The sequence below is a fragment of the Scyliorhinus canicula genome, chromosome 17, assembly GCF_902713615.1.
Source record: "Scyliorhinus canicula chromosome 17, sScyCan1.1, whole genome shotgun sequence".
Taxonomy (NCBI): Eukaryota; Metazoa; Chordata; class Chondrichthyes; order Carcharhiniformes; family Scyliorhinidae; genus Scyliorhinus; species Scyliorhinus canicula.
The window spans coordinates 39,979,621-40,005,121 of record NC_052162.1 but is presented as its reverse complement, the minus strand read 5'-3'; the positions used below and the strand labels follow the sequence as shown (position 1 = coordinate 40,005,121).

Sequence of the window (25,501 nt, the reverse complement as noted above, 5' to 3'; positions counted from 1 at the left end):
TTTTTTTACCAGAAGCGGCAATTCTCCGAGGCCGATGGGCCGAGCGGCCGGGCATTCACGCCCGTTTCAACACGGCAGCAAACACACCTGCTCGCTGCCGTCGTGAAACGGGTGCCAGATGCCCGTTTGGGGCATCTAGAGGCCCGATTGGCACGGGAGCACCACGACTGTGCTCAGGAGGGGACAGGCCCACGATCAGTGCCCACCGATTGTCGGGCCAGCGTCCAAAACAGACGCACTCTTTCCCCTCTGCCGCCCAGCAAGATCAAGCCGCCACGTCTTGCCGGGCGGCTGAGGAGAAAGACGCCAACTGCACATGCGCGGGTTGGCGTTGTCCAACCTGCGCATGCGCGGCTGACGTCATCGGCCGCGTCAGCTGCCGTGACGCTTGATATGCGGCCTTGACGACCGTCGTCAAGGCCGCGCCACCATGACGCATGGGGCCGCGCTCCTAGCCCCGCCCGGAAGTGGCCGTGAAGGCTGCCGTGGGTCACAGCCTGTCCCACGGCAGCCTTTACGATTCTCCGCATTTGCGGCGAATCTCGCCCAGAGTCTTTGGCTGGGATTCTCCGACCCCATGCTGGGTCGGAGAATACCTGGGGGGGCGTTGGAATCACGCCCCGACGCCGGCTTCCCGATTCTCCCCCATCGATTCTCAGGCGCCCGCGGAATTCCCACCGCTGAAAGCCCCCCCCCCCCGCCCCCCGACGATTCTCCGAGCCCTGACGGGCCGAGTGGCCGCCGAGTTCAGCTGAGTCCCACCAGCGTGGGTTACTCAGGTCCCACATGGTGGGACCTGGAAAGTGTGTCTGCAGGGGCCGTCCTGGAGGGAGGGCGGGGTCAATATGACTTGACCTCGTGCTATATACCTCTATTCAACTTTCACTCTGCTCTCTCCATGTTCTCTTCAGCTTCTCCTCTCAGCTTCTCCCAGAATTCCTAGAGAGACTGTCTTATATACAGTTAATTAGTAACGCCCTCTAGTGTTTGATTCACACATAGATGCAATTATTAACCCTTCACTGTACTGACTATACACATATCATTACACTGTCTATTACAATGTTTCAACGGAGACTAAACTATGAGTTAATGGCTCCAATTACATTCTGTAGGAGGCAGTTTCCTCACTCATTCATTGTCTGGCCAGTACATCATCTGCGATGCGACCGAGAGTAGATAACAAAGTGCCAACCTGGGCTTTGTCACTTTTACTCACAGGACCTAAAGCATTACGGTATCGGGTGAAACACCTTCATTAGCTTTGCTATCCCCCAGCCTGTATGGAGCCCTCTACACTTGAGAACAATTCTGGGCGCGGTAGAAGATATTGCTTATGTTGGCTTGAGATTGCCGTTGCTTGTGTAGTTTGCCTTGCTAGTTGCTGGGCTGTCTGTGTTTTCCTTATCCAGTATGATTGCTGGGTTGGCTTTCAAGCCCATCACCCGTTGCTTTCTGTTGCTGCAGGGCTTCCATTTGTGCAATTTCCTATTGTTCCTCTGAGGGTGTAGTTACTGCTGCCACCTTCTGTTATTGTTGGATTATCGCGGGAGACTTTGGTTTTCTTACTCTGGAAGAGATCTCGCTGGAGTCAATGGACTTCCCTTCAAAACTCTTCTTATTTACACAACCAGCTATATCGAAGGTTCCAGAATACCCACGCAGACATAGAGAACGTGTAGACAGTGACCCAAGTCAGGAATCTAACCTGGGACCCTGGAGCTGTGAAGCAACTGTGCTAATCACTGTTCTACCGTTTAGAAGAATGAGAGGCAATCTCATTGAGGTATATAAAATGATAAAGGGGGTTGACAGGGTAGACACTAGCAATACTCGCAGCCAGGATATGTATGCCCCTCCAGTATAGATGCAACCCGTCCTTCTTGTACAGGTCCCACATGCCCCGGAGGTCTCAATGGTTCAGATATCTGAAACCCTCCCTCGTACACCAGCCGTTTAGCCACTTGTTTGGCTGTACTATCTTCTCACTGGCATGTGGCACAGGGAGCAATCCTGAGATTACAACCCTAGAGGTCCAGTTTTTTAACTTTCAAACTAACTCCCTGAACTTCTGCTGCAGGACCTTGTCACTGTTCCTGCCTTTGTCATTAGTACTAATATGTACCACGACCTCTGGCTGTTCACCCTCCCCTTTCAGAATGCCCATTCATAACCATCCTGGACCTTGGCACCAGGGAGGCAACATACCATCCTGGAGTCTCCTTTAAGCCCACAGAGCACCTATCTGTGCCTCTAACTATAGAGTCCCTTATAACTATTGCTCTTCTGTGCTTTCTGCTTAACAACAGATCCAGCCGTGGTGCCACTGCTCTGGCTGCTGCTGCTGTTTTCCCCTGATAGGCCATTCCCCCAACAGTATCAGAAACAGTGTACTTATTAGAGAAGGGGGGGGGCAGTCTCAAGGGATTCCTTCACTGACTGCCTGCCCCTTTTAGCGGTCACCATCTATCTTCCTACACCTCGAGTGTACCCACATCTCTAAAACCCCCATCCTTGATGCTTTCCACCACCTGTATGCTCCTTAGTGCATCCAACCGCTGCGCCAACCGATCCATGCAGACTGCAAAGAGCTGAAATTGGGCGCACTCCCTGCAGATGTAGTTGCCCAGAGTGCAGGAAGCTTGAGGGGCCTCCAACATCTCACAAGTGAAGCATTTTACCCTTCTAACTGCCATTTCTAGAAATAATTAATCAATTAATTATTAATTGAGGGCAGCACGGTAGCATGGTGGTTAGCATAAATGCTTCACAGCTCCAGGGTCCCAGGTTCGATTCCCGGCTGGATCACTGTCTGTGTGGAGTCTGCACGTCCTCCCCGTGTGTGCGTGGGTTTCCTCCGGGTGCTCCGGTTTCCTCCCACAGTCCAAAGATGTGCGGGTTAGGTGGATTGGCCATGCTAAATTGCCGTAGTGTCCTAAAAAGTAAGGTTAAGGGGGGGTTGTTGGGTTACGGGTATAGTGTGGATACGTGGGTTTGAGTAGGGTGATCATTGCTCGGCACAACATCGAGGGCCGAAGGGCCTGTTCTGTGCTGTACTGTTCTATGTTCTATGTTCTAATTTAAAAATAAATACTTACTGAATTAAAATATGTTACAGTTAACTATATACTTCCTAGCACTAGATTTCTACTATAAATCACACTTTATTCTTTAAGCTTGGTTCCCTAACTGCCACCTTTTTCAATTCTTTCAGTTACAGCTATTTATGCACAGTCCCTATGGTACTCACATAGTTACTCACCAACCAATCAGCTCACCGCTTTCCTGTGATGTCACTGTTGATTTTTTGGGCTTCTGGAAGGGACAGTCCCAGCGATCGTGGAGATACAATCGCAGAACCAGGTTTACATAAGGGGTTTCCGGCGAGCATCCAGCACCTGCAGGCGCAGGTGGAGGAATTCAACCACGTGCAGGAGCAGGAGGTGGTGCACGCCATGCACGCCACCCAGGCCCACACCACACGGGTGGCATCTGCGGTGAAGGCCTTGGGGATGAGGGTTTCGGCCATGGATCAGCCTGGGACAATCTGTGCGGGTGGTGGCCGAGGCCCAGGACAGAGCTGCCCTCTCACAGGCAGCCATTTGCCAGCCACCTCGATATTACAGCGGCACTCCTGAGTGTGGACAGTCACATCCGGCCATGGCTGAGAGCGGCATTGCCTAGGCACTAGCCGATGTGGGCGCAGACACAGAGGAAGGTGCCGCAGTCATTGACTGATATGGAACAAACCTAGAAGGTGGTGGCGCAATCACAGCGTGATGTGACGCAGTCCCAGACCGAGGTGGTCCACTCCCTGTGCTACATGGCCGCAAGTGTGCAGACCATGGCTGAGATGGCAGGGGTCCTCCAGGACTGGCAACGGCAGGTGGCAGGGGAGCCTCAGGGGTTCTGCTTGCACCCCTGTCCCATGGAGTAGCCCGGGGGCTATTGGACACCCCGAGGCAGGAGGAGGTGATGGGGCCCGTGCTGGTGACCCATGCAGGAGAAGTGTCAGAACACTGCAGCACCTCAGACTCCTCACCCTCCCCCTGTCCCTGATGCATCTGGTGGAGAGCAGGTAGAACAGGGCGGCATCACACCACCTGGGACACCTGAGAAGCAGCCGGGCCCATCCAAGCCAAGTTGCCCCAGAACACCGCCGCAAAAGGGGTTCCTGGTCACAGGGCAGGAATCACCACAGGCCGCCTCTACTCATGATGTACCATTTGGGTGTCCACCTAAACATAATGTTAGGGCCTCTAAGACCAAAAAAGTAGACACCAATTAAGTTGGTATGGGTGCAGGGCACAATTTATTGATAGGGGCTAGAGTACGACTCTGTATATGTTTTCAGATTAAACATCAGTGCACAATGCGACAACCTGCCTCAGTGCTACGTTGGGGATGGGCTTGGCTTAGGGGCTGCAGTTCAGCCAGCGCTCACCGCTCCAGCGTCCCACACACCCCTCCTTCCCACCGTCCCCACCTCCTCCACCCCAGGAGATCGATGGGACAGTGTGATAGAATGGCCAGCTCGCATGCTAGGATCACACAGGTGGACGGTGGAAAGTGCTAGCTTGGGCAGGAGTCAGATGTTGTCAAGCGATGCAGAGCACCAGAGATCATTGCAGAGCAGGTTGTCATTATCCTCCAATGCTTGGACCATACTCGCTGTTACTGCCAACCCAAGGCCCATACCCCAGAGTGAGGCAGGTATGCATAACGGAGGGGGGGGGGGGGCGGTTGCAGGCGAGGGGGTGGCCAGAAGAGGGGCTGTGGGGGAAGGATATGGTGTCGATGCCCCTGGCCAATCCACCCTCCCACAGTTGATGAATGATGCACAATCAATTGCACAAAAGACTCAGATTGGTACAACTGTGGCTTTATTACAGTCAGATGCGTGGCCTCCTACTGCAGCTGGCGAAATGGCTGATCAGGAGGAGGTCACGCATTCTTTTTCGGCTCCTTGTGGGCGGAGCTAGCCGGCAGAGGCTACTGGCGAACCTGTAGTGCAGGTCCTACCGTACATCCCCTAATACAGGTGCACAGTGGTTCACCACATTCATCCCCTGTTAAAAATGAGTCCGGCGGGGGTGGCGTGGAACTATATACAGATTTACAAATAATTTACAGTGGGGAGGTGAAAAAAATATGTCCATTTTGGAAGTCCGGTGCCCGTCAGAGGTTAAGTTGGTCGGTGGTTTGACGGTTCGCTGGGAGCGACGAAACAGTGGTGGCGATGGCGTCACCGACGTCGGTGCCGTGGTGTTGGTGCTGGCCAGCAGTCGGATGACTCCAGGAGCGTGCCAAAATCTTCCTCGTCCTCTAGCGTGGGCAGGGGAAGGAGGGATGGACCTGGTGGGGCTAATGTTGGGAACGCTGGGGAGGGGAGGGTGGCGCTTGGGTGGGGAAGTGTGTGGGAGTGGAACCTGAGGGAGCCAGGTCCCTCAGTGAGACCGTATCCTGGCAGCCGTCGGGGAACTCCACATAGGCATACTGGGGGTTGGCGTGGAGCAAGTGTACCCTGTCCACAAAGGGGTCCGCCTTGTGGAGTCGGACATGCCTACATAGAAGGACCGGTCCTGGAGCTGGGAGCCAAGTCGGGAGCGACACCCCGGATGTGGACTTCCTGGGGAAGGTAAAAGCACGTTCATGGGTGTGTTATTTGTGGCGGTGCACAGTAGAGACCGGATGGAGTGTAGTGCAGCAGGGAGGACCTGCTGCCAGTGAGTCTCTGGGAGGTTTCTGGACCATAGGGCCAGCTTGACGGCCCTCCAAACTCTCCCGTTCTCCCTCTCTACCTGCCCGTTTCCCCGGGGGTTGTAGCTGGTCGTCCTGCTGGAGGCAATACCCCTGCTGAGCAGGAACTGACGCACCTCATCGCTCATGAATGAGGATCCCCGTCACTGTGAATGTAGTCAGGGAAACCGAACAGAGCGAAGATGGTGTTGAGGGCCTGGATGATGGTGGCAGGCGTCATATCCGGGCATGGGATGGTGAAGGGGAACCTGGAGAATTCATCGACCACACTGAGTATATATGTGTTGCGGTCGGTGGAGGGGAGGGGCCCGTTGAAATCCACGCTGAGGTGTTCAAAGGGGCGGGCCACTTTCACCAGGCGCGCGCGGTCTGGCCGGTAGAAGTGCAGCTTGCACTCCGCACAGACCTGGCAGTCTCTGGTGACTGTCCGTACGTCCTCGACGGAGTAGGGCAGATTGCGAGCTTTGACGAGGTGGTACAATCGAGTGACCCCCGAGTGACAAAGGCTGTCGTGCAGGGCACGGAGTTGGTCTACTTGTGCGCTGGCACATGTACCTCGGGAGAGGGCGTCTGGGGGCTCGTTGAGCTTGCCGGGGCGATACAAAATCTCATAATTATAGGTGGAGAGCTCGATTCTCCACCGCATGATTTTATCATTTTTGATCTTGCGAGGGCAGCACGGTGGCCTAGTGGTTAGCACAACCGCCTCACGGCGCTGAGGTCCCAGGTTCGATCCCGGCTCTGGGTCACTGTCCGTGTGGAGTTTGCACGTTCTCCCCGTGTCTGCGTGGGTTTCGCCCCCACAACCCAAAAATGTGCAGAGTAGGTGGATTGGCCACGCTAAATTGCCCCTTAATTGGAAAAAATAATTGGCTAATCTAAATTTAACAAAAAAAAAAAAAAAAAAAAATTTTTGATCTTGCGCCGCTGCATGTTGTTGAACATGAAACCTACCGACCGTTGGTCAGTGAGGAGAGTGAATCTCCTGCCGGCCAGGTAATGCCTCCAATGCCGCACCGCTTCAACAATAGCCTGGGCCTCTTTTTCAACAGATGAGTGCCCAATTTCAGAGGCATGAAGGGTGCGGGAAAAGAATGCCACGGGTCTGCTTGCCTGGTTTAGAGTGGCAGCAAGGGCGACATCTGAAGCGTTGCTTTCTACTTGAAAGGGCAGTGTCTCATCTACTGCGTGCATCCCGGCCTTGGCTATGTCTACTCTAATACAGGCGAATGCATGTTGTGCCTCGGCCGTGAGGGGAAATTGGGTGGACTGTATGAGTGGGCGGGTGTTGTCCGCGTAGTTTGGGACCCACTGGGCGTAGTAGGAGAAGAACCCAAGGCAGCGTTTGAGGGCCTTGGGGCAGTGGGGGAGGGGGAGCTCCATGAGGGGGCGCATACAGTCAGGATCAGGCCCCAGGCGTCCGTTTTGGACTACAGAGCCGAGGGTGGCTAGACGGGTCGTGCGGAATACACACTTCTTCTTGTATGTAAGATTGGGGAGAGTGGCGGTGCGGTGAAATTTAGAGAGGTTAGCGTCATGGTCCTGCTGGTCATGGCCGCAGATGGTGACGTTGTCCAGGTACGGAAATGTGGCCCGCAGATCATACCGGTCGACCATTTGTCCAGCTCCCTTTGGAAGATCGAGACCCCGTTAGTGACGCCGAAGGGAACCCTAAGAAATTGATAGAGCCGACCGTCCGTCTCGAAGGCAGTGTATGGACGGTCCGATTTGCGGAGCTGGTGGTAGGCGGATTTCAGGTCAATTGTTGAGAAGACCCGGTACTGTGCAATTTGATTGACCATATCAGATACACGAGGGGGGGGGGTACGCATCGAACTGCGTGTACCGGTTGATGGTCTGGCTGCAGTCCACGACCATTCTGTGTTTCTCCCCAGTTTTAACCACTACCACTTGGGCTCTCCAGGGGCTATTGCTGGCCTCGATAATACCTTCCCGAAGCAGCCGCTGGACCTCGGACCTGATGAAGGCCTTGTCTTGGGTGCTGTACCGTCTGCTCCTGGTGGCGACCGGCTTGCAATCCGCAGTTAGATTAGCAAAGAGGGAGGGGAGGTCAACCTTGAGGGTCGTGAGGCTGCAAATGGTGAGGGGAGGTAGGGGCCCGCCGAATTTGAGGGTGAGGCTCTGGAGATTACACTGAAAATCCAAACGAGTGGGATAAGAGCCTGCCAGAAGTCTTCAATCGACTAACCAGGTAGTTGTACGCGAGTGGCGAGTACATGCCTTGCGAAGAGTGTGTTTGTCTTCTGAGTGTAGTTCTCTTTTAGGAGCGTCATTGCTTCCGCGTAACTTGGGGCGTCCTGGATCAACGGGAACATGCTGGAGCTCAACCTGGAGTATAGAACTTGGATCTTCTGAGCCTCCGTTGGCGTGGGGGTCGCAGCGTTGATGTAGGCCTCAAAACAAGCTAGCCAGTGATTAAAGTCCTTTCTGGCGTCTGCGGATTCAACTGCAGGCGATTTGGTTTGATCCTGATGTCCATAATATAGAAAATTGCATGAAAGACTCAGATTGGTACAACTGTGGCTTTACTACAGTCAAATGCGTGGCCTCCTACTGCAGCTGGCGAAATGGCTGATCAGGAGGAGGTCATACATATTTATGCGGCTCCTTGTGGGCGGAGCTAGCTGGCGGGGCTACCGGCGAACCTATAGTGCAGGTCCTACCGTATATCCCCTAATACAGGTGCACAGTGGTTCACCACAATGAATCAGGAGGCGTTTAGAGCATTCCATATGTGTTGGCCCTGGAGCACAAGTTGTGTGACCTCCCGTGCCCCATGTCCTGTCCATCTTTAGATATTGTGGAGACCCATAACAGGGATCATTACAGCTGCCGCCTGTCTTTCCCACCAAACTCTTCCAGGACATAGCCTGTCCTGTTCTATGCTGATGGTCACTTTAACTCCCTTTGACTGTGAGCAGCCTCTAGCTTCACAGTTGAAGGTTATTGATAATGAGGAATTGGCCTTGTTAGTTGTGAGAACACTTCACAGCTGCAGGTTGTTTTTGCTGCTGGTGGCTGCAAATATCTGGAGCTTGCTGTTGCTGTTTCCGTCGTTTTCTGTAGATGGAAAGAAGGACAATTTTTTCTGCCTGGAACACCGGGCTCAGGGGGACATATGAATCCAGAAGGCAATATAATTTGAAGCAAGAAAACGCTGCGGGACCTGGTGCGTGACATTGATCCACCTGTTGACATTGTTGACGAAATGCTTTTGCAGATTGCTGATGCTTTTCTTGCTGATGCATGTAGTGTTGCATGGAACTGGCACGTTACCGTAGGTTAAACACGCTGGAAGTCAAGGATTTAAATGATTTAAATATGCTAACCTGGGACACACCCAATGAGGAATGAACCAGATTATGACTGCAGGATGGAACCATCATGCACTGTTGGGCGCCTGCCGCAAATCCCATTTAGGGGCTTTTCCGCTATTCGCCAACACGGTCAGAGAATTTCCCCCAATATAAAATAAGGGGTACAATTCTTATAGGGTGTAGGAGCAGAGAGACCTGGGTGTACATGTACATGAGCTTTGTCATTTATCAATGAGGGAATCTATGGTCCTCCATTTCCTTTCTTGGCCTTTTCCAGTTTATTATGGGCTATCTTGTCCTATGAAGACAAAGAGAGGGCATTGTGAGCCGCATGCTTGATGGATCAGGTGTGTCCAGAGCAAGTGGCATGTGCGGGCGCCTGGAAACGAGGTGGTTAAGAAAAAAAAGTGGGCACAACAAGTTTAATTGCTACCGACTGCATTTGGAAACGGTGCAGGCGGATCCCGAATCATCACCGCCATGCACAATGAGCAGAGCACATTGATTTCTAACATCTGTTTTCATCTAAAATTCAGTGAAATTATTAGAGGCCAGGCTTTTTCTTTTTATTGTACCGCTTCTTGATAATAGTTTATCCCACCTCAGTCATTTCTTCTTTTGCAAACGAAGTTGGATTGTGCACCTATACCATTAACTTCAGAATTCAGAATGAGAGCGTTTTTTAAAACTTAGTGTGGAGATGTTTAGCACAGCACACAAACAGTTTATTTTAACAAATATTTTACAGATCCTTATGTACAAACATTTACAATTGACGAACAGACAAGGGGAAGATTCTGAACTAAGTCAGCCCCAATCCAATTCACTTCCTGACCTGTGATTCCAGTCAAATCCCTTTATTCTGAAAACTGATCATTTTGGAGGTCTCATAATTAGTTTTTTTTTGGCTTAAGTAACCACTTACAAGTTGTACAATATTTTTGACCCAGGAAATTGGAACACAACAGAATAGGTGCTCCCTCTCCGCCCACACACCACATCCCCCCACCCAAGCAAGCCTTCCTTTTCTGAACACAATAAAAGGCTCCAAAACTATGAGACGGCTTTGTTGCACAATTGTGTTTTAAAAAATGAGAAGCTCTGTGTAGTCCATTAGTGTGAAACATCTGTAGCATTACATCCCAAATTGTACGGAAAAGTTCAATTCAGAGCAATATTCCAAGGGGAGGTGGGGAAATGTGTTCAATGTGCAACATTTTGGACTGGTGCCAGACTTCCTTCACATAATTTGGGATCAACACCTGGAATGGAGTAGGTTTATGGAGACAGACACCTGCAATCGTTCAAGAAACAATTGAATGCTCTGATCAGAAACTGTAGCATTTTTGAGATGGGTGAATAGAGCTGAATTGAATGCTCCTTATCTGCATCTATTTTCTGAGTTGTTTCCAAGGTACATGGTTCCGTTACATATTTAATACCAAAAAAACCCTGCCGTTGGCCTTTTATTAACAATATGGGCTGTAATTCTCTGCCATTGGGATTCTCTGGTTCCGCATGCAGCGCACCCCCGTGTGTTTCCCGACGGCGCTGTGTGGCTTCAGTGGGGCCAGAATTCGCTGGCCATTCGCTGGCAGTGGGATTTTCTGGTCCAGCTGGGGTGGCTTCAATAGTCATTCCCATTGACAGAAGTGGGGACAGAGAATCCCACTACCAGCGAACGGTGCCCTGCCTCCTGCCGCTGGGAAAAACGCGGTAGGGAAGCCGGAAAATCCCACCCGGGAAAATCCCATTGACAGCTGCGGGGACAGAGAATCCCCCTGCCAGCAAACGGCACGCCACCTCCTGCCACCGGAAAACACGCAGCTGGGAAACCAGAGGATGCCGCCCATGACGTTCTCTTTAAACAATATGATGCTCTTTCATCAATTTATTCTTGCGACAGCTCAGTAGTTCCTTTTTAAAAAGCAGATTAGCAAATGAGACAGAGAGCCCTAGTTTTTCAAATAGTTCGTAATGTATCTTTTTGAACATCGTGACCTTTGACCTTTTCTTCCACAGAACTCAGTTCAACTTCACATCAACCTTCTTTTCCAGGCAGCTGTTACTGGCAGCATTTGATATCTGTGGGTTAACTCCTCCACAACCCTGAGCACCTCTTATTGTCATTTACTCTGTAATCCCTGTTCACATGAAGATGCCAGATTAGGCAGTTGTACTTATGCAATCTGGCAGTCACTTGCTGCTCCACTCTACAACACTTATAATTCTTGGCAGGCAAACTCCTGATATCTATGAGACACCATTTATAGCCTGTCTGACTGGGAGGTAAACCGAGTTGGGATTCAATGTTACCCGTCTCCTATTCTTGGTCCCAGGACAAGGGAATGTGATTAGAAATAAAAATATAAGTAAGGAAACTAGAAAACAGGTCCATTAGCCACGATAAAGAGAAAATACAGATTCTGATGTTTTAGATTTGCATCCTTCATTAGAACTGACCATGGCAATTTTAACTCAATATGTTGTAAAATTGACACGATTAGTCACCCATTTTGTACCCCGCCTGATTTTATTTTCCATTAAATTCACTTGGTGCTGAGACTGTGCAGGTTTCTCAAAGAAGGCTCCTGTAGCCAATATACAACTGTCACACCATCAAATGGACTTAATTTGAACACAGGTCCATTGTTGAATTCAACCCTTGCAATTTCTATTTATATGAACAAATTATCTCATTTGTTTTAGCTTTAATTAATCCATTGATCATCCAGCTGGTATTAATACAGTTTGCTGGCAGTCATCCTGTCTGGTGCCTGCTCGACCAGTTAGATTAAAATTAGAATCTTAGTTACAGGACAAGGCCATTCAGCCCTTGAACCTGTTCTGCCATTCGATTAGGCCATGTTTGATCTGTAACCCAATCCCACCTAGCTTACTCTGCTCCATGCCTCTTAATAAGCTTTGCCCAAAGGGAATGAATATGGAAATACATTTTTGGAAGATCAAAGAAATTCTAATAGATAGAAAGAAATTTTGACAAGGGCGGCACATCCTCAGTGTCATTTCTCTTACAGAGGCTGAACAACCCACTGTGCATTTCTAGAAACAGTTCCAGGTTTCCTCAATTTGCAGTTTTCATTTATTAATGCTATTAGATGGTAGGGATGTTCCATCACGCATTGGAACAATTAAATAGAATGATTTAGGACTATTTTTTCATTTGGTTTTTGTGCAGAGATTATTTTTCTTCTGTTCACTCTCTTTGGGAAAAGTGAGCTTAATATGGTAAATTCCTAGTGCAGACCTGCACCCCAAGGGTTAATGCATTCCTGGCAATGGCCCTCAAATAAAACCGGTAATCAAATGTTAATGAAATTAATGCCATATAGCGTCATCCTTTTTAATTCCATGGAGTGACTGTAGGTGATCTGAATCATGATGTGGTAGAATTGGAGAATGTACTCTATCAATAGCATATGAAGATCACCCTCCAAGATGGCGCCGGAGTGAGGTGACTTCTTGCAAGCTGTGCACAGCAGACCCTCTAATTCTATCTTTTACTCTTGTTCTATGCTTCTAAAACTTCATTCTAACTGTTTTAAAATTTCTAACAATGTTCTTATTCAATTGCTTACAGATTTAGCCTTACTGCCATCAGACTTTTGAATGGACCGACCTCGTATTAAGTTGATCTTTTCTCTACACCTTGCTATAACTGTAACATTATATTCTGCAGTCTCTCCTTCCTTCCCTATGTATGGTATGCATTGTTTGTACAGCATGCAAGAAACAATATTTTTCACTGTATACTAATACATGTGACAATAATAAATCAAATCAACTCAAATCAAAAATGAAGCAACTGCTTGCCTCTTATTTGCCCTCCTCACTAGAACAAGGTTAAGAGGGAGATGCCATAAGGCAAAAGGAGGTGAAATGCTACAGAATGCTTAGAAGTAAGACTGCAACTGAATGTTCCTTGTGTGAGTTAATTCGACCCAGTGAGATGAATGGGCAGGGGATCAGCATCTCTTATCATGAAAAAACATACATCTTTGGCTTTTCTGCTCTTTTAAGTCTTGCAATGTAACATTAATACCAGATTTTCTTTATACGCAACCAAGACCAGAAAAGGAGGCAGGAATATTTTTGCTCTGATAATTTCAGTTACTGTAGATAGGACCTTATCTGCAAGAGATTGAAATTGTACTGTGCAATCATAAACATGGATTAAAATTGCAGAGGAATTTAACCTGAACGTGTAAATGCATAATGCACAGTGCAATTTCAACACCTCAGAGCACTAGTTAGGGTAACTTTTCGAATCCAAGTTCTTTGCATGCAACAAATGGCTTTACTCTGGTTATGATTGTTTATATTGCTGCTGTCTGTGACAGTGAATGGCGGCTTTATCTTTGGCAGCAGAAGAAACATTGGAAATGGATTTTGTTTTTGACTTCTTTTTCGTTCACAGTTCAGGACATTTTTGCCAAAAACTTGAACTCCTTAATTTTAAAATGCAATATTTATCCTTCAGTTTTTGTTCTCTTTCTTAGCTGGCAGGAAGGAAATTTAAAATAAAGAGTTAACCCTGAAATTGTGATTATGAATAGTTTCAGGTTAACATGCAGCATATTAAAACTGACCAGGGTTTTTGACTACTCGCCCTCCTCAATGGCCGAATGCATTAAAAACATTCTTCAACGTGACGCCAAACCTTCAAGACTAATGTCTCATGTTCTATTCCTATTCGGTGTTGAGCTAGCACGGATGTTCTAATTAGTCCCTGTTCCCCTGGCATTGGAGATGGATAAAATCAATGTTGGTCTTTGGGATTTGATCAGTCCCCAGTGGAAATAGTGTGCATGCATGAACCGCAAGTGAGGATATAATAGGTCTCAAATATGATGGTGATCCCCACTACCACCAGCTTGAATAGTCTATTATCACTCATGGTCCAGCACATGAAGAATAATAAATTAGCTGAGGTCTTAGAATCTGTACCTCACTGAGAATCAGTGTCAACAACGGGAAGAAAAAAACCAACAATCTTTTCTCACCTTTACTATGTGGGGGAAAAACATTCAGAGCTCAACAGGGTAGTAGCCATGTTAGGGAGAAAGTAGCAAAACGATATATCATCTCACAAATTAATTTGGAGATTCCACTGATTTAATGGACAAGACCATTTTCAAACTTTTCAAGGGCTACACCAAGCACAAATTTTGCCTAGGCCTGACCACATTTTCTTCTGAGTTGAAAAAAAATTGGAACAGAATAATTTTCAGGTTGCTATTTAGTCAGAGTCGGGGATGTTACTGCAATTGGGTCAAAGCCAGTTTAGGCTGCATTAAGGTGAGGTTGAATAGCTACTTGTCTTCCACTGTTCTCTCAGAAATTTGCTGAAATATTGCAATCGACTCCTGATGCTTCTAGAAATGGAATAAAACGGTAAGAGAATGAGTTTAAGTGAGGTAAAGGCTCATCCAGTATTGGAAATACAAATCTTGTCTGTCAGCATCTGTAAGTGGCTAATATTTTGGCGGTAGGCCCTTTAATTGTTCTTACAAAGGATCTCAATCCAAGACACAAATCTGTCTTTTCTCTTTTCTGATGATTTGTGGACCTGGCATACACTTGAGCATTATCTGTTTTTTAAAAAAAATTTCATATTTTGAGCATTTGCTTTATCACCACTGATATTTTTATTCCTGAGTTAAATTATAAACCTGTTTTTTCCCCCCTTGTTGTCCCAGAATAAGCATTTCTGCGTAATTTGGAAAAAAAACAGTTACCTGATAAACCAGTGCAATAAATGTAATAATAATTCCAACAAAAAGAGGAATCTTAATATGAGTTAGAAATTTCTATTCGATTAGAAACTTAAGATTAATTGGGCATAACGTCATGAGGACTTGTGGAACTGTCCGGCAGTTTGACCACAGCTTTCCAAAAACTTTTACAATTTATTTGGGATTTGTCTTTGCTACTCTTAGAGTGCAAGGTAAATTCAAAAATTGTAAAACAAAATATATAAATCTTAAGCCTATAAACGATTACTGTCCAACCAAAGGACAAAATTGGCATATCTGTCAATGTCTTTGGCGAAAACCACCTCTTCAAAACACCAATATCAGTGCCTACACCCTGTACACTTACTCAAGGCTGAGAACTCTTCCTCTTTGTTTAAATCTTCAATACTGCTTTACTGCTTAGAGCCAAGCTCTTTTAACAGCTCACCTGCATTTCTGGATACAGGAAAAGTTGTAGCCTACCTCTGCAAGACTTTGCCTTCAAAATGCCTCTCACTCCCACTGCGGTCAACTCCATCGTGGAAATGCTCCTCTCACCTTCCCTGTCTGGTACCTCTCTCAGCTCCAGAAATATCGACCTGCACAGTTTACGGCTTCCCTACATTTAAATCCGGAATTCCTTAGACTCTCCTGCTACTTCAAAATTACAAAGCTTCTTACCCTTTAATTTTTCCTATAATCGATAGGCTTTCAAAATTCAAGCTGGGTGTCATATAATTACTTTCCTTGGTTTTACTAAGTTTTTCTCCTTTACTCTTTTTTTAAACATCGGGTCCTGCATTTTGGCCTTTGGGTCTTCACAATAGATTTGCATTTTAAAAAAAGGGTTGCTTCAAAAGCGAATAAAATAACTTGGCATTTTTCTTGATTGTTTTTGACACAGTGCTTGATCAAAAGAATTGCTGCCAATGTATAAAGCAAAAGTTGCTCAAAAGAAACCAAAGTGGTGGCATCATTGTTAGAAATACAACATATTCTTTGTGTCTCTGGCAGGGTCTGCAATTTTCAAGCTGCCTATTTTCATTGTCCTCTTCTTAAATTAAAATATATCAACCCAGTCTTTCAATCGGTTATTCCTAGAACCCATATCGGGGTCTAGTTTGCATCTTACTCATCGCTGGTAAGTTTTGGAGTGGTAAAAATCTGTCACTTTAAAGTTTTTGACAGGTTACAAGATTGCCGCACATCAGTCCACTCCTGTTTAGTGTTCTGCAAAGCCTGGGTCTTCTGTTCATCTACCTGGACATAGTCTACCCGCTCTTCCAGCATGGATGAAAGGAATGGCTTCTGTGTATAAGACCAAAAGAAACTATAGATTAAATGCAAAGTAAGATGTATCAGCTCTTTAATTCATACCATTTCTCACTCTTACTCCCTCTCATATGCTTTTAATCTAGCAAACTCTTTTACTTTATTTCACTCTTTTTCTGTCATCATACATGTTCTCACATATTCTCTCACTCTTTGCTTTCTCTCTCACAATTTCTCTTGCACTCTCATACTCTCACACTCCTATTTTAGCACACACACTTCCTCTAAATCTTTCTCTATCATTCTTTTCTTACGTTTACTCTTACTGTGACTGTGAGCATTTTGCATTCAGAAATATAGCATAGTTTTTTGTGTTATTATTTGTGAGAACATGTCCAGATTTGCACTTTGACTTAGTTATGATTGCTACATATATTTCAAGTGGTAAACTGCATTAGCGTAATCTAATCAGGAGAAAATACCTTCTGAACGGGGGAGGGCGATGTTGCATTGAAGTCTAAGGCTAGGTAGTCCAGGTTTAACGTTCGGGGCCACTGACTGCTGCCATTATATACGGAGCTAGAGCGTTCCTGGGGATAAAGATATCAATGAATCAATTTGAGGGATTAATGCATTTCATGTCAATTCATTCACAAGCAAAATACTGCAGATGCTGGAAATATGAAATGAAATAGTTGGAAATATTCAGTAGATCAAACAGCATCTGTGGTGAGTGAAACAGCTATGTTTCAGGTCAGAAACCTTTTGTTAGAGCTGGAAAAAAAAGAGATTTAATACTTTTTGAAAACAAATTTTATTGGAACATTCCTATGACATGCCTTAGGATATTTTACTACCTCAAAGTGTAAGGATCCTCCTCTTAATCTCGATTTGTCTTTTGTTTTTTCATTTTAATTACTGTTATTCTGGACAATTCTTGTGTCTATGCCTTTAAGATGAACTTCTCCTTTAATACAAGTGGCTGGAAAACTGAGGATTGACTTATGACATCAGGCAAGGCAGGTTGCAAAGTGCTGTTTATATTTCAGATCAGTAGAGTCAAGGGAGATCAGTGATGACACATTGTGATGGACTTGGCTGTCGGCCAATGGACTGTTTTGATTTGCCGGGCCTTATCAAAAGCTCCTGCCAATTGGTCGGGGTCTTCCCTGGAATGTTAATTCCTCTGTGGACTGCTTTTGCTTTTACTTTCATTTTGGTCAGAAGTTGGAGGGTCACAGCCCCGATCTCTCTCTCTCTCTCATCTAATGGGTTATTTCTTAAGATCCAAAGTAAAGACCTTTCTCCACAGCCATATTGAACTGCAGAGAAATTCAGGCCAGCCACTAGCTGCAGACAGGGACTATTGTTTAAAAATCTTTTATAAAAGCTTGTATCAGGAACGCTATTCTTACCTCAGTAAGGCTATTAGTCATTCTGATGGAGTTGAAAACAAATAAGAATTAAACAGGCCTGAGATGGATCCTTTGAGTGAAGGCCCAGGTTAATAAAAGTTAAAGTGACTCCCCAGATGGAATCCTACAGCTTGGGAATTCTGACTGAATGTTGCTGCCAGAAGATCCCCATTAGTAAACTAGCCGATGGCTTTGATCCCTAACCATCCTGGGAGGACAGCCTGCTGCAACGACCTTGGAGTCAGAAGAAAGAACACACTCAACTTTCATTTCATTTTTAATTCTTAGTATTTTACCCCCCCTCCCCCCACCCTCCCCCGTGTGTGTTTGGTTGGAGGGTAGGTCTGGAAAAGGGCTAAGTAGTAGATTAAATGGACATTATTCTATTGTTGTTATTGCATATTTCAACACTGTTCCTGTTATAAATAAACAGTTATTGTGTTTAACTTAAAAACCTGGTGGCTATAACTTATTGAGCAGTCAAGTGGCCAAAGATTCTGCAAACTTTATACAAATTATTGGTTAATTCACTTGTATTGGGACTCCAGGGTCTGTGGGTCTCGAATCACCTACACACTAGCCCAGAGTGTTATATCGAAAGGTGCTATTAAAATGTGAGGTCTTGTTTGTTTTTAAACAAGTACTGGTGCAAAATTAAGGAGGGAGACGAGCAAAGAACAAAACAGAAGTCTGTAATGTGTTGGGAGGCAAGAGACATTCAATGATAAAAGGGATGAAGCTGCAAGGCATAATGAGATGGCAGTGCAACAAGGACAGACACAAAAAGTGGTCATACAGGAGGTGTAAATAGCAACAGCAGAATCATTCTCAGTACCTGCAGTTCGAAAGAAATGGGAGCAGTAGATAGAATCAGAAATTGTTGAATTCAAATGGGCAGGATTCTCCAACCTTCCAGCCCCATGTTTCCTGACAGCGGGAGGCAGTGCGCCATTCGCTGGCAGTGGGATTCTCTGTTCCCACCACTGTCAATGGGATCGCCCATTAAACCACACCGGGAAACCGGCAGGTGGGGGGTGCACTGTCAGTGGGACCAGATAATCCTGCCACCAACGAATTACTGGAAAATTCGGGCCATTGAGTCAGGAAGTATAGTATCCAACTAGAAGGTGAGGTGCTGTTCCTCGAGCTTCTACTGAATTTTGCTGCAACAGTGCAGGAGGTCAAGGACAGAGAGGTCAGAGTGGGATTGGGATGGAGAATTAAAATGTCATGGGACTGGAAGGACAGGATCTTGTTTGAAGACTGAAAGGAGGTGTTCAGCAAAGTGATCGTACAACCTGCATTTGTTTTCCCCAATCTAGAGAAGAACAGCAAGTAAAGTGTGGTGAATTGCACAAGTAAATTAGCCTATCACTTGGAAGGAGTGTTTGGGGTCTTGTTTGATGGGACGGAAGGAGGTGAAAGGGCAGGTATGCGTCTCCTGTGCTTACATGGGAAGATGCTGAGGGAGGATAGCAGGTGTTGAGGAAGTGAGACATGGTTGAGGGCCTTGTCAACCGCAATAGAGAGAAACGGAAGACATATTGAAAGCCCAGATGTAGAAGGAGATATTATCACAGCAGATACAGCAAAGGTGGGGAAAGTGGAAGAATGGTGTAGAGTCCTTATAAGAAGCAGAGTAAAATCAAAGTAAGAGAGAGGTGGGTTCATTGTAGATATTGGTTGGATGCCTACCCGAAAGAGAGAGATAGAGAATTGAAAAAGGAAGTGGAAGAGGTGACTTTAGATGATATGAAGGTGACGGAGGGGGTAATCAGATGCAAAGTTAATTAATATTTCCAGCTTGGGATAAGAGCAGGAAGCAGCAATAAATCAAACATTACTGTACTAGAAAAAGAGTTGAAGAGAAGGCCTATGTAGGACTGATGATAGTCCCATGAAAAGACAGGCTTAGGTATTTCACATATAGGTTTCCATAGTAACACCCATTATTTGGCAGAAATGAGTGTAGTCCTAGGAGAAATAGTTCAATGTAAGAATAAGTTCAGCTGGATAGATGAAGGTGGTGGTGTTTGGGGGCTGATTAGGCCTCCATTCAAGGAAAAATCAAAATCCCACAGGCCGCCCTCATGGGTTTTAGAGGTGCAGAGAGACTGGACATCAGGGCCGGGATTCTAGCCTACCCGGTGGGGCGGGGGGTCCCGCCGTACCGGAGTGGCGAGAACCACTCCGGCATCGGGCCTCCCCAAAAGTGCGGAATTCTCCACACCTTTAGGGGCTAGGCCCGTGCCGGAGGGGCTTCCGCTCCGACGGCCGGTGCCAATGGTCTTGGGCGCCATGCCGACCGACGTCGGGGATGGCCGAAAGGCCTTCGCTGGTCGGCGTGAGGCCACGCATGCGTCGGAGCGTCAGCGGCCGCTGACGTCACCCCAGCGCATGCGCGGTGGAGGGTGTCTCTACCGCCTCCGCCATGGTGGAGGCCGTGGCGGCGGCGGAAGAAAAAGTGTGCCCCCACGGCACAGGCCCGCCCGCCGATCGGTGGGCTCCGATCGTGGGCCAGGCCACCGTGGGGGCAACCCCCGGGGTCAGATCGCACCCCCAGGACCCCGGGGCCCGCTCGCGCGCCTGCTCCCGCCAGCAACAGAGGTGGTTTAAACCAAGTCGGTGAGAGAGGCCTGACAGCGGCGGGACTTCGGCCCATCGCGGGCCGAAGAATCGCCACGGGGGGCCCGCCAATCGGCGGGGTGTGATTCCCGCCCCCACCTATTCCCGTGTGGCGGAGAATTCCGGCCATGGCGGGGGCGGGATTTACGCTGGCCCCGGGCAATTCTCCGACCCTGCGGGGTCGGAGAATTCCGCCCCATGTATGAAAAGGAGTAGGTTCGGGAAAGTGTCTGAAGCCGTTAGAAGAGTCACAGATTGAGGTCAGAAGAGACTGGGAGAGTTGAGATCGGACAATATCAGATCCGTGGAACAAAACAGGCTGAAATGATAGATATACCAGGGCAGTCCTGTTTGTAGATCTGGCGAAGGGCATAGAAGCAGGTTGGATGAGAACTTTTCAAAAACATTTCAATTTCAAAAACTGCTTCTGAAAGTAAACAGCATCAAGGATTTCACACCTCTTTTTAAAAAAAGCTCCAATCTGAACTACAAATCTCTTTTTAATCTGTTTGTGGAGACTATTGCCAGGATTTTATCACAAAATCCCAAGAACAATTTTCATTTAAAGAATGAAAGAAAAGGCCATTAGAGTAAACATGCCCCTCAGTTTATAAATCAACCTTCCATTCTCGCCATAAATCGAAATCACTTCTCTATTCAGAAGCAGATCAAATTTCTTTTGAATTGATTTACCCTTCAGTGGCCTTCCATGGTGATTTGTTGCATGGCTATAATGGGGGGGGGGGGGGGGGGGGGGGGCATGGTGGCATAGTGGTTAGCACTGCTGTCTCACAGCGCCAGGGGCCCGGGTTCGATTCCAACCTCGGGAGACTGTGTGGAGTTTGCACATTCTCCCCATGACTGCATGGGTTTCTTCCGGGTGATCAGGTTTCCTCCCAAAGTCCAAAGATGTGCAGGCGAGATGGATTGGCCCTGCTAAATTTCCCCTTAGAGTGGGGTTGCAGGAATCGGGTGGGGAATCGGGCCTAGGTAGGGTGATCTTTCGAAGGGTCGGTACAGATTCAAATGGGTCGAAGGGCTACCTTCGCACTGTCGGGACTCTATGATTCTACTCTTTGGTTGAAAAAAAAATTCCTGGACTTTCCTATCCCTTGTTTCCTAGACTTTAGCTCTGGTGCATGTAAACTCACACATCGTGAATGGTTTTGCTTATTGATTATTGATTTCTGCTCTTATACCTGGAACTTGCCACTTGGATTCTGCATCATTACACGTTACATTTAATTCCCTTTGCTATATTTTTATTACCTCAACTTTCTACGATGCCAATGGTTAGCAAGGGGGTTTTCAGGCATAATAAGGGTGTGACAAGGTCAATTCTGGGGCAAAATATTTCATGCTGCAGGGAAGAATGAAAAACTCCGGAATCACAATTTGGTTTTGTCAATTTCCAGGCATCCGAGATAATGGGCGGGATTCTCTGGCCTCACAACTGCAAATTTTTCAGCGGCGGGAGGGGGTGCACTGTTTGCTGGTGGCGGGATTCTCTGTTCCCGCCTTCAATGGGAATTCTCATTGAAGCAATCCCACGCTGCCTAGAAACTCATGGGTATGAGTGCACTGCCGGCGGGACCAGAGAATCTTGCCACCAGTGAATGGCCCATGTCTAAAACAGGTGTTAGGCCTCTCGTATAAGCTGAGGGGATTATTGCCTGGTTAAGAACCCTTTCCAGAATTCTAACTGCCCTGAGACCATCAATGTTATCTTTTAAATGTATTTTTATTACAAACATGTATCAAAGCAGGTTACAGCAAATAAACACCCCCGGAAACATACTTCCCAACAATCAACTATAATGTCTGCACAGATTCCCCCCCGGCGACGAATAACTCCTCAAACACGGTCACAAACACTGCCCCCCCCCCCCCACCTTTTTTCAAACCCCTCCCTGCTGAGCCCGTAACCCATACTTTATCTTTTCCAACTGCAGGGAGTCGTACAGGTCACCCAACCATGCCGCAACCCCCGGTGGCGATGCCGACCGCCACTCCAGCAAAATTCACTGCTTTGCAATCAGAGAGGCAAAAGCCGTGACATCGGCCTTCCTCCTCGCCATGTGCTCTGGCTTCTCTGAAAACCCAAATATCACAACCAAAGGGTCCGGGTTCATCTCCTCCTCCACTATCCTGGCAAAAGACCGTGAACACTCCCGCGCAGAATCTTCCCAATTTTTCGCACCTCCAAAACATGTGCGTGTGATTCACTGGCCCACACCTCTCACACTAATCTGCTTCCCCCCTTAAAGAACCCACTCATTGTCGCCCGAGTCATATGCACCACCTTAAACTGTATCAGGCTCATCCTTGCACGGATGTCCCGATTACCCTTCGCAGTGCCTCACTTCATACTCCCAATTGTTCTCCCCTCCCAATTCCACTTCCCATTTCCCCTTGATCTTCACCATCCGCTCACCTCCCTGTTCCCCCAGCCACTTGGAACCAGCAATGTTACTCTGTATTACCAAAGGTAATCTTCCCCATGAGATTCCACTATTCTACAAGTACTGAACTATGTAATGTTTTACCATTGCTGTGTAATTTTCGTCATTCTCCCCATTGAGAGTGCTGTAAAAACTTCGAGCAGAATTGCATTGACTCTCTGGTGTGATGCAGTTGGCTGTACTCCGCCTGCTTTAAAAAAGAAAACGAAACGTATGGCTAAAGGATCTCAGCACAACAAACAAAATTGAAGTTATACATAGAAATGGAGGGTTAGATTTTCTGGTCCTTCCCACCAGTGGGATCTTCCAGTCCCGGCGAAGACAACCCCCCCCCCCCCCAACACCCCTCCCCCCATGCAGTGGGTTCTACAGCGGTGGGTCAGGTGAACCACACAGCCATAGGCATCAGCAAGACCAGAGGATCCTTTGAGCGGCCAATTTTGAGCCACCTCCGTCAACGGAAAACATGCCACGGGGGAGCTGGGAAATCTGGGTGTCCTTATACGTGAACCTCAGAAAATTAATTTGCGTGTTCAGCATGTAATTAGGAAGGCAAATGCTATGTTAGCTTTTGTTTCCGATGGAATGAAAGAAAGAGTAAAGAAGTCTTATTGCAGTAATTTAGGGTCATGGTGACACCGCACCTGGGGAACAGTGGGAGGCAGGATGTGCGTTGCAGGGGGTGGGAGGCCGGCCACTGGACTTCGCAATCGGACCTCCTGCACAAAATCGCGACGGAATCCCTTGTGATCCCCCACCATGCATAAATTTACATGGCGAGGGAGAGTGAATCGCTTCTGGACGCCGCTCCCAGCATCAGACCAAACCAGAAGTGATTCAGCTCTGGCAGCGGGACATAGTCTCCCGAACCCAGCCCATAAAATGCTGAATGGGCATGATAGGGTAGAGGCTGGAAGGATATTTCTCCTGCCCAGGGTTTCACAGTCTCAGAATAAGGGTTCGCCCATTTGGGCCTGAGGAGTGAAGAAACCCCTTCATTCAAAGGGTTATGCATCTTCCAATTCTCTAGCCCAGAGAACCGTGGATGTACAATTGCTGAGTATATTCAAGGCAGAGATTGACAACGTTTTGGATACTAAAGGAATTAAGGGATATGGAATAGTCTGGGAAGACAGAATTGCGGTAGAAGATCAGCCATGATCATATAGAATGACAGAGGAGGCTCAAAGGGCCAAATAGCCTACTCCTGCTTCTATTTCTTCTGCTCCGACGTACTTACCCATTTCTATATGGGGAGTAGATGCTTTTCCTCATTGGGAGGAGTTGGTATTATTTTATAAAATTGCCCCTCATTCAAAATGAGTGGCAATTAACTTGTATTTGCATAATTATGACACCATTTTCTCAATAGGCTACAAAGCCTATGGGACTCATCTGGATAGGCCTGGATGTTGTGTGAACGGGTTTTAGACAGGGCAGCAATTCAGGCACTTACAATGCTTATTGGCTGGAAGGAAAAAAAAACCGAGGGCTTCTGCTCCTGATTTCCATCCAATGCCAACTGCTGTAAGTGACAGTGAGTGAACATCAGCTGAGAACAGAATCTGGCTTGGTGGTGATACTCATTATGGTTGGTTAGTCTGCTGACACGCTCGAATGTCATGGGTCTTAATGCTGGCAGAAAATCAGTTACGGTAACACCAATCAGGAAATCCAGCCTTCACTATCTGGACTTGGCAATGTACCTGAGAGTTGTTAATGAGTATGGAATCATACTCCAACAATCGGCACCCTCAGGACTGGAGGGAGGAAGTGGAAGAAAGGAAAGAGATATCTGTCCACACGAGTGAATATACTTACAATGGCATACTCCACGTCTTGCAGACACAAGAATGATTGTAGTGACCCCTAATCGTCGAGAGATTCGTCAGATCTAAAGGTGGCGGTTTGACTGCAATTAAAACCATAATGGGTGAGCAGACAGATTCATTAAAATAGTTTTAAAAAATACTTTTTCTGACTCGAGTAGTCTTCTCATGTTTCCTTTGATTTTACAATACATCGGCAGTCTATTTTATGGATTTCACGATTTCTAAAATTTTAAACATTCAAGTTTCAGCCTTGAAATGAACAACCTTGATCATTCTTTCCCCTACTGAAAACACAACTTATATTCTCTCTTACGATATTGTATGCAGACAATGCTGACAATGACATTCAGAGAAGCTGCATAGACACGATAACATCACCCTGCGTAAAGCTGGAGGATAAAAGAAGTACAACCTTCAACTTAGCTATTTACTAATGAGTGAGCCCCACTGCAGATGTTCACTACTGTCTGTGACTCTGCATCTGTAAAACATCATGTATACCTTTGAGTGAGGCATATAGTTACATAATCACCCTACATGACTGTTAGGACCCAGGCTAGATTGAGACCTGTGCAGAGCTGTATCGAGTTGTTGCCAGTAATAAACTTCATGTAGTTGTGTTCAACCAGAAGCCTAGCAAAGATAGGGTAGAGACAGATCCCTTGAGGTATACATCAAAACCCTCGACATATATGGTGGCAGCAAATTGTAAGCAACCACGACTTTCGCCACTGGAGTTATGATGGTTCCCCAGCATTACTCCAGCTTACCAATCACCCCTGCCACTTTGTGATAATGGTGGACGTAAAAAAATCTGTGCCGGGTTTCTCCCCTGCCCGGCGTGTTGGAGTGGCGTGAACCACTCCGGCGTTGGGCCGCCCCAAAGGTGCGGAGACGGGGCCAAGCCCTCACATTGAGGGGCTAGGCCTGCGCCGGAGTGGCTCCCGCTCTGCTGGCTAGCGTGAACGGCCTTTGGTGCCACGCCAGCCGGGGCCGAAAGGACTTCGCCGACCGGCATAAGTCCGCGCATGCGCCGGAGCA

At 47.2% G+C, this 25,501-nt stretch overlaps 1 protein-coding gene across 2 annotated transcripts in view; it reads right to left on the bottom strand.

Annotated features, from left to right (window-relative positions):
• The window catches only part of gab3 (GRB2 associated binding protein 3), a 195,089-nt gene that overhangs the window by 18,261 nt on the left and 151,327 nt on the right, over positions 1 to 25,501 (bottom strand). The window contains exons 7-10 of one of the 2 annotated variants that reach the window (XR_005457637.1): positions 24,450 to 24,540; positions 22,713 to 22,818; positions 16,609 to 16,716; positions 15,338 to 16,162 (exon numbers count right to left, since the gene is read on the bottom strand). Coding sequence is in view for 1 of the 2 variants with exons in the window: in XM_038774678.1 (XP_038630606.1) it covers positions 16,022 to 16,162; positions 16,609 to 16,716; positions 22,713 to 22,818; positions 24,450 to 24,540 (446 nt within the window). In the remaining variant the exon portion in view is untranslated. Of the gene's footprint in view, positions 1 to 9,776; positions 16,163 to 16,608; positions 16,717 to 22,712; positions 22,819 to 24,449; positions 24,541 to 25,501 lie in introns of those variants that run through there. The other variant, XM_038774678.1, reaches the window with a different exon arrangement.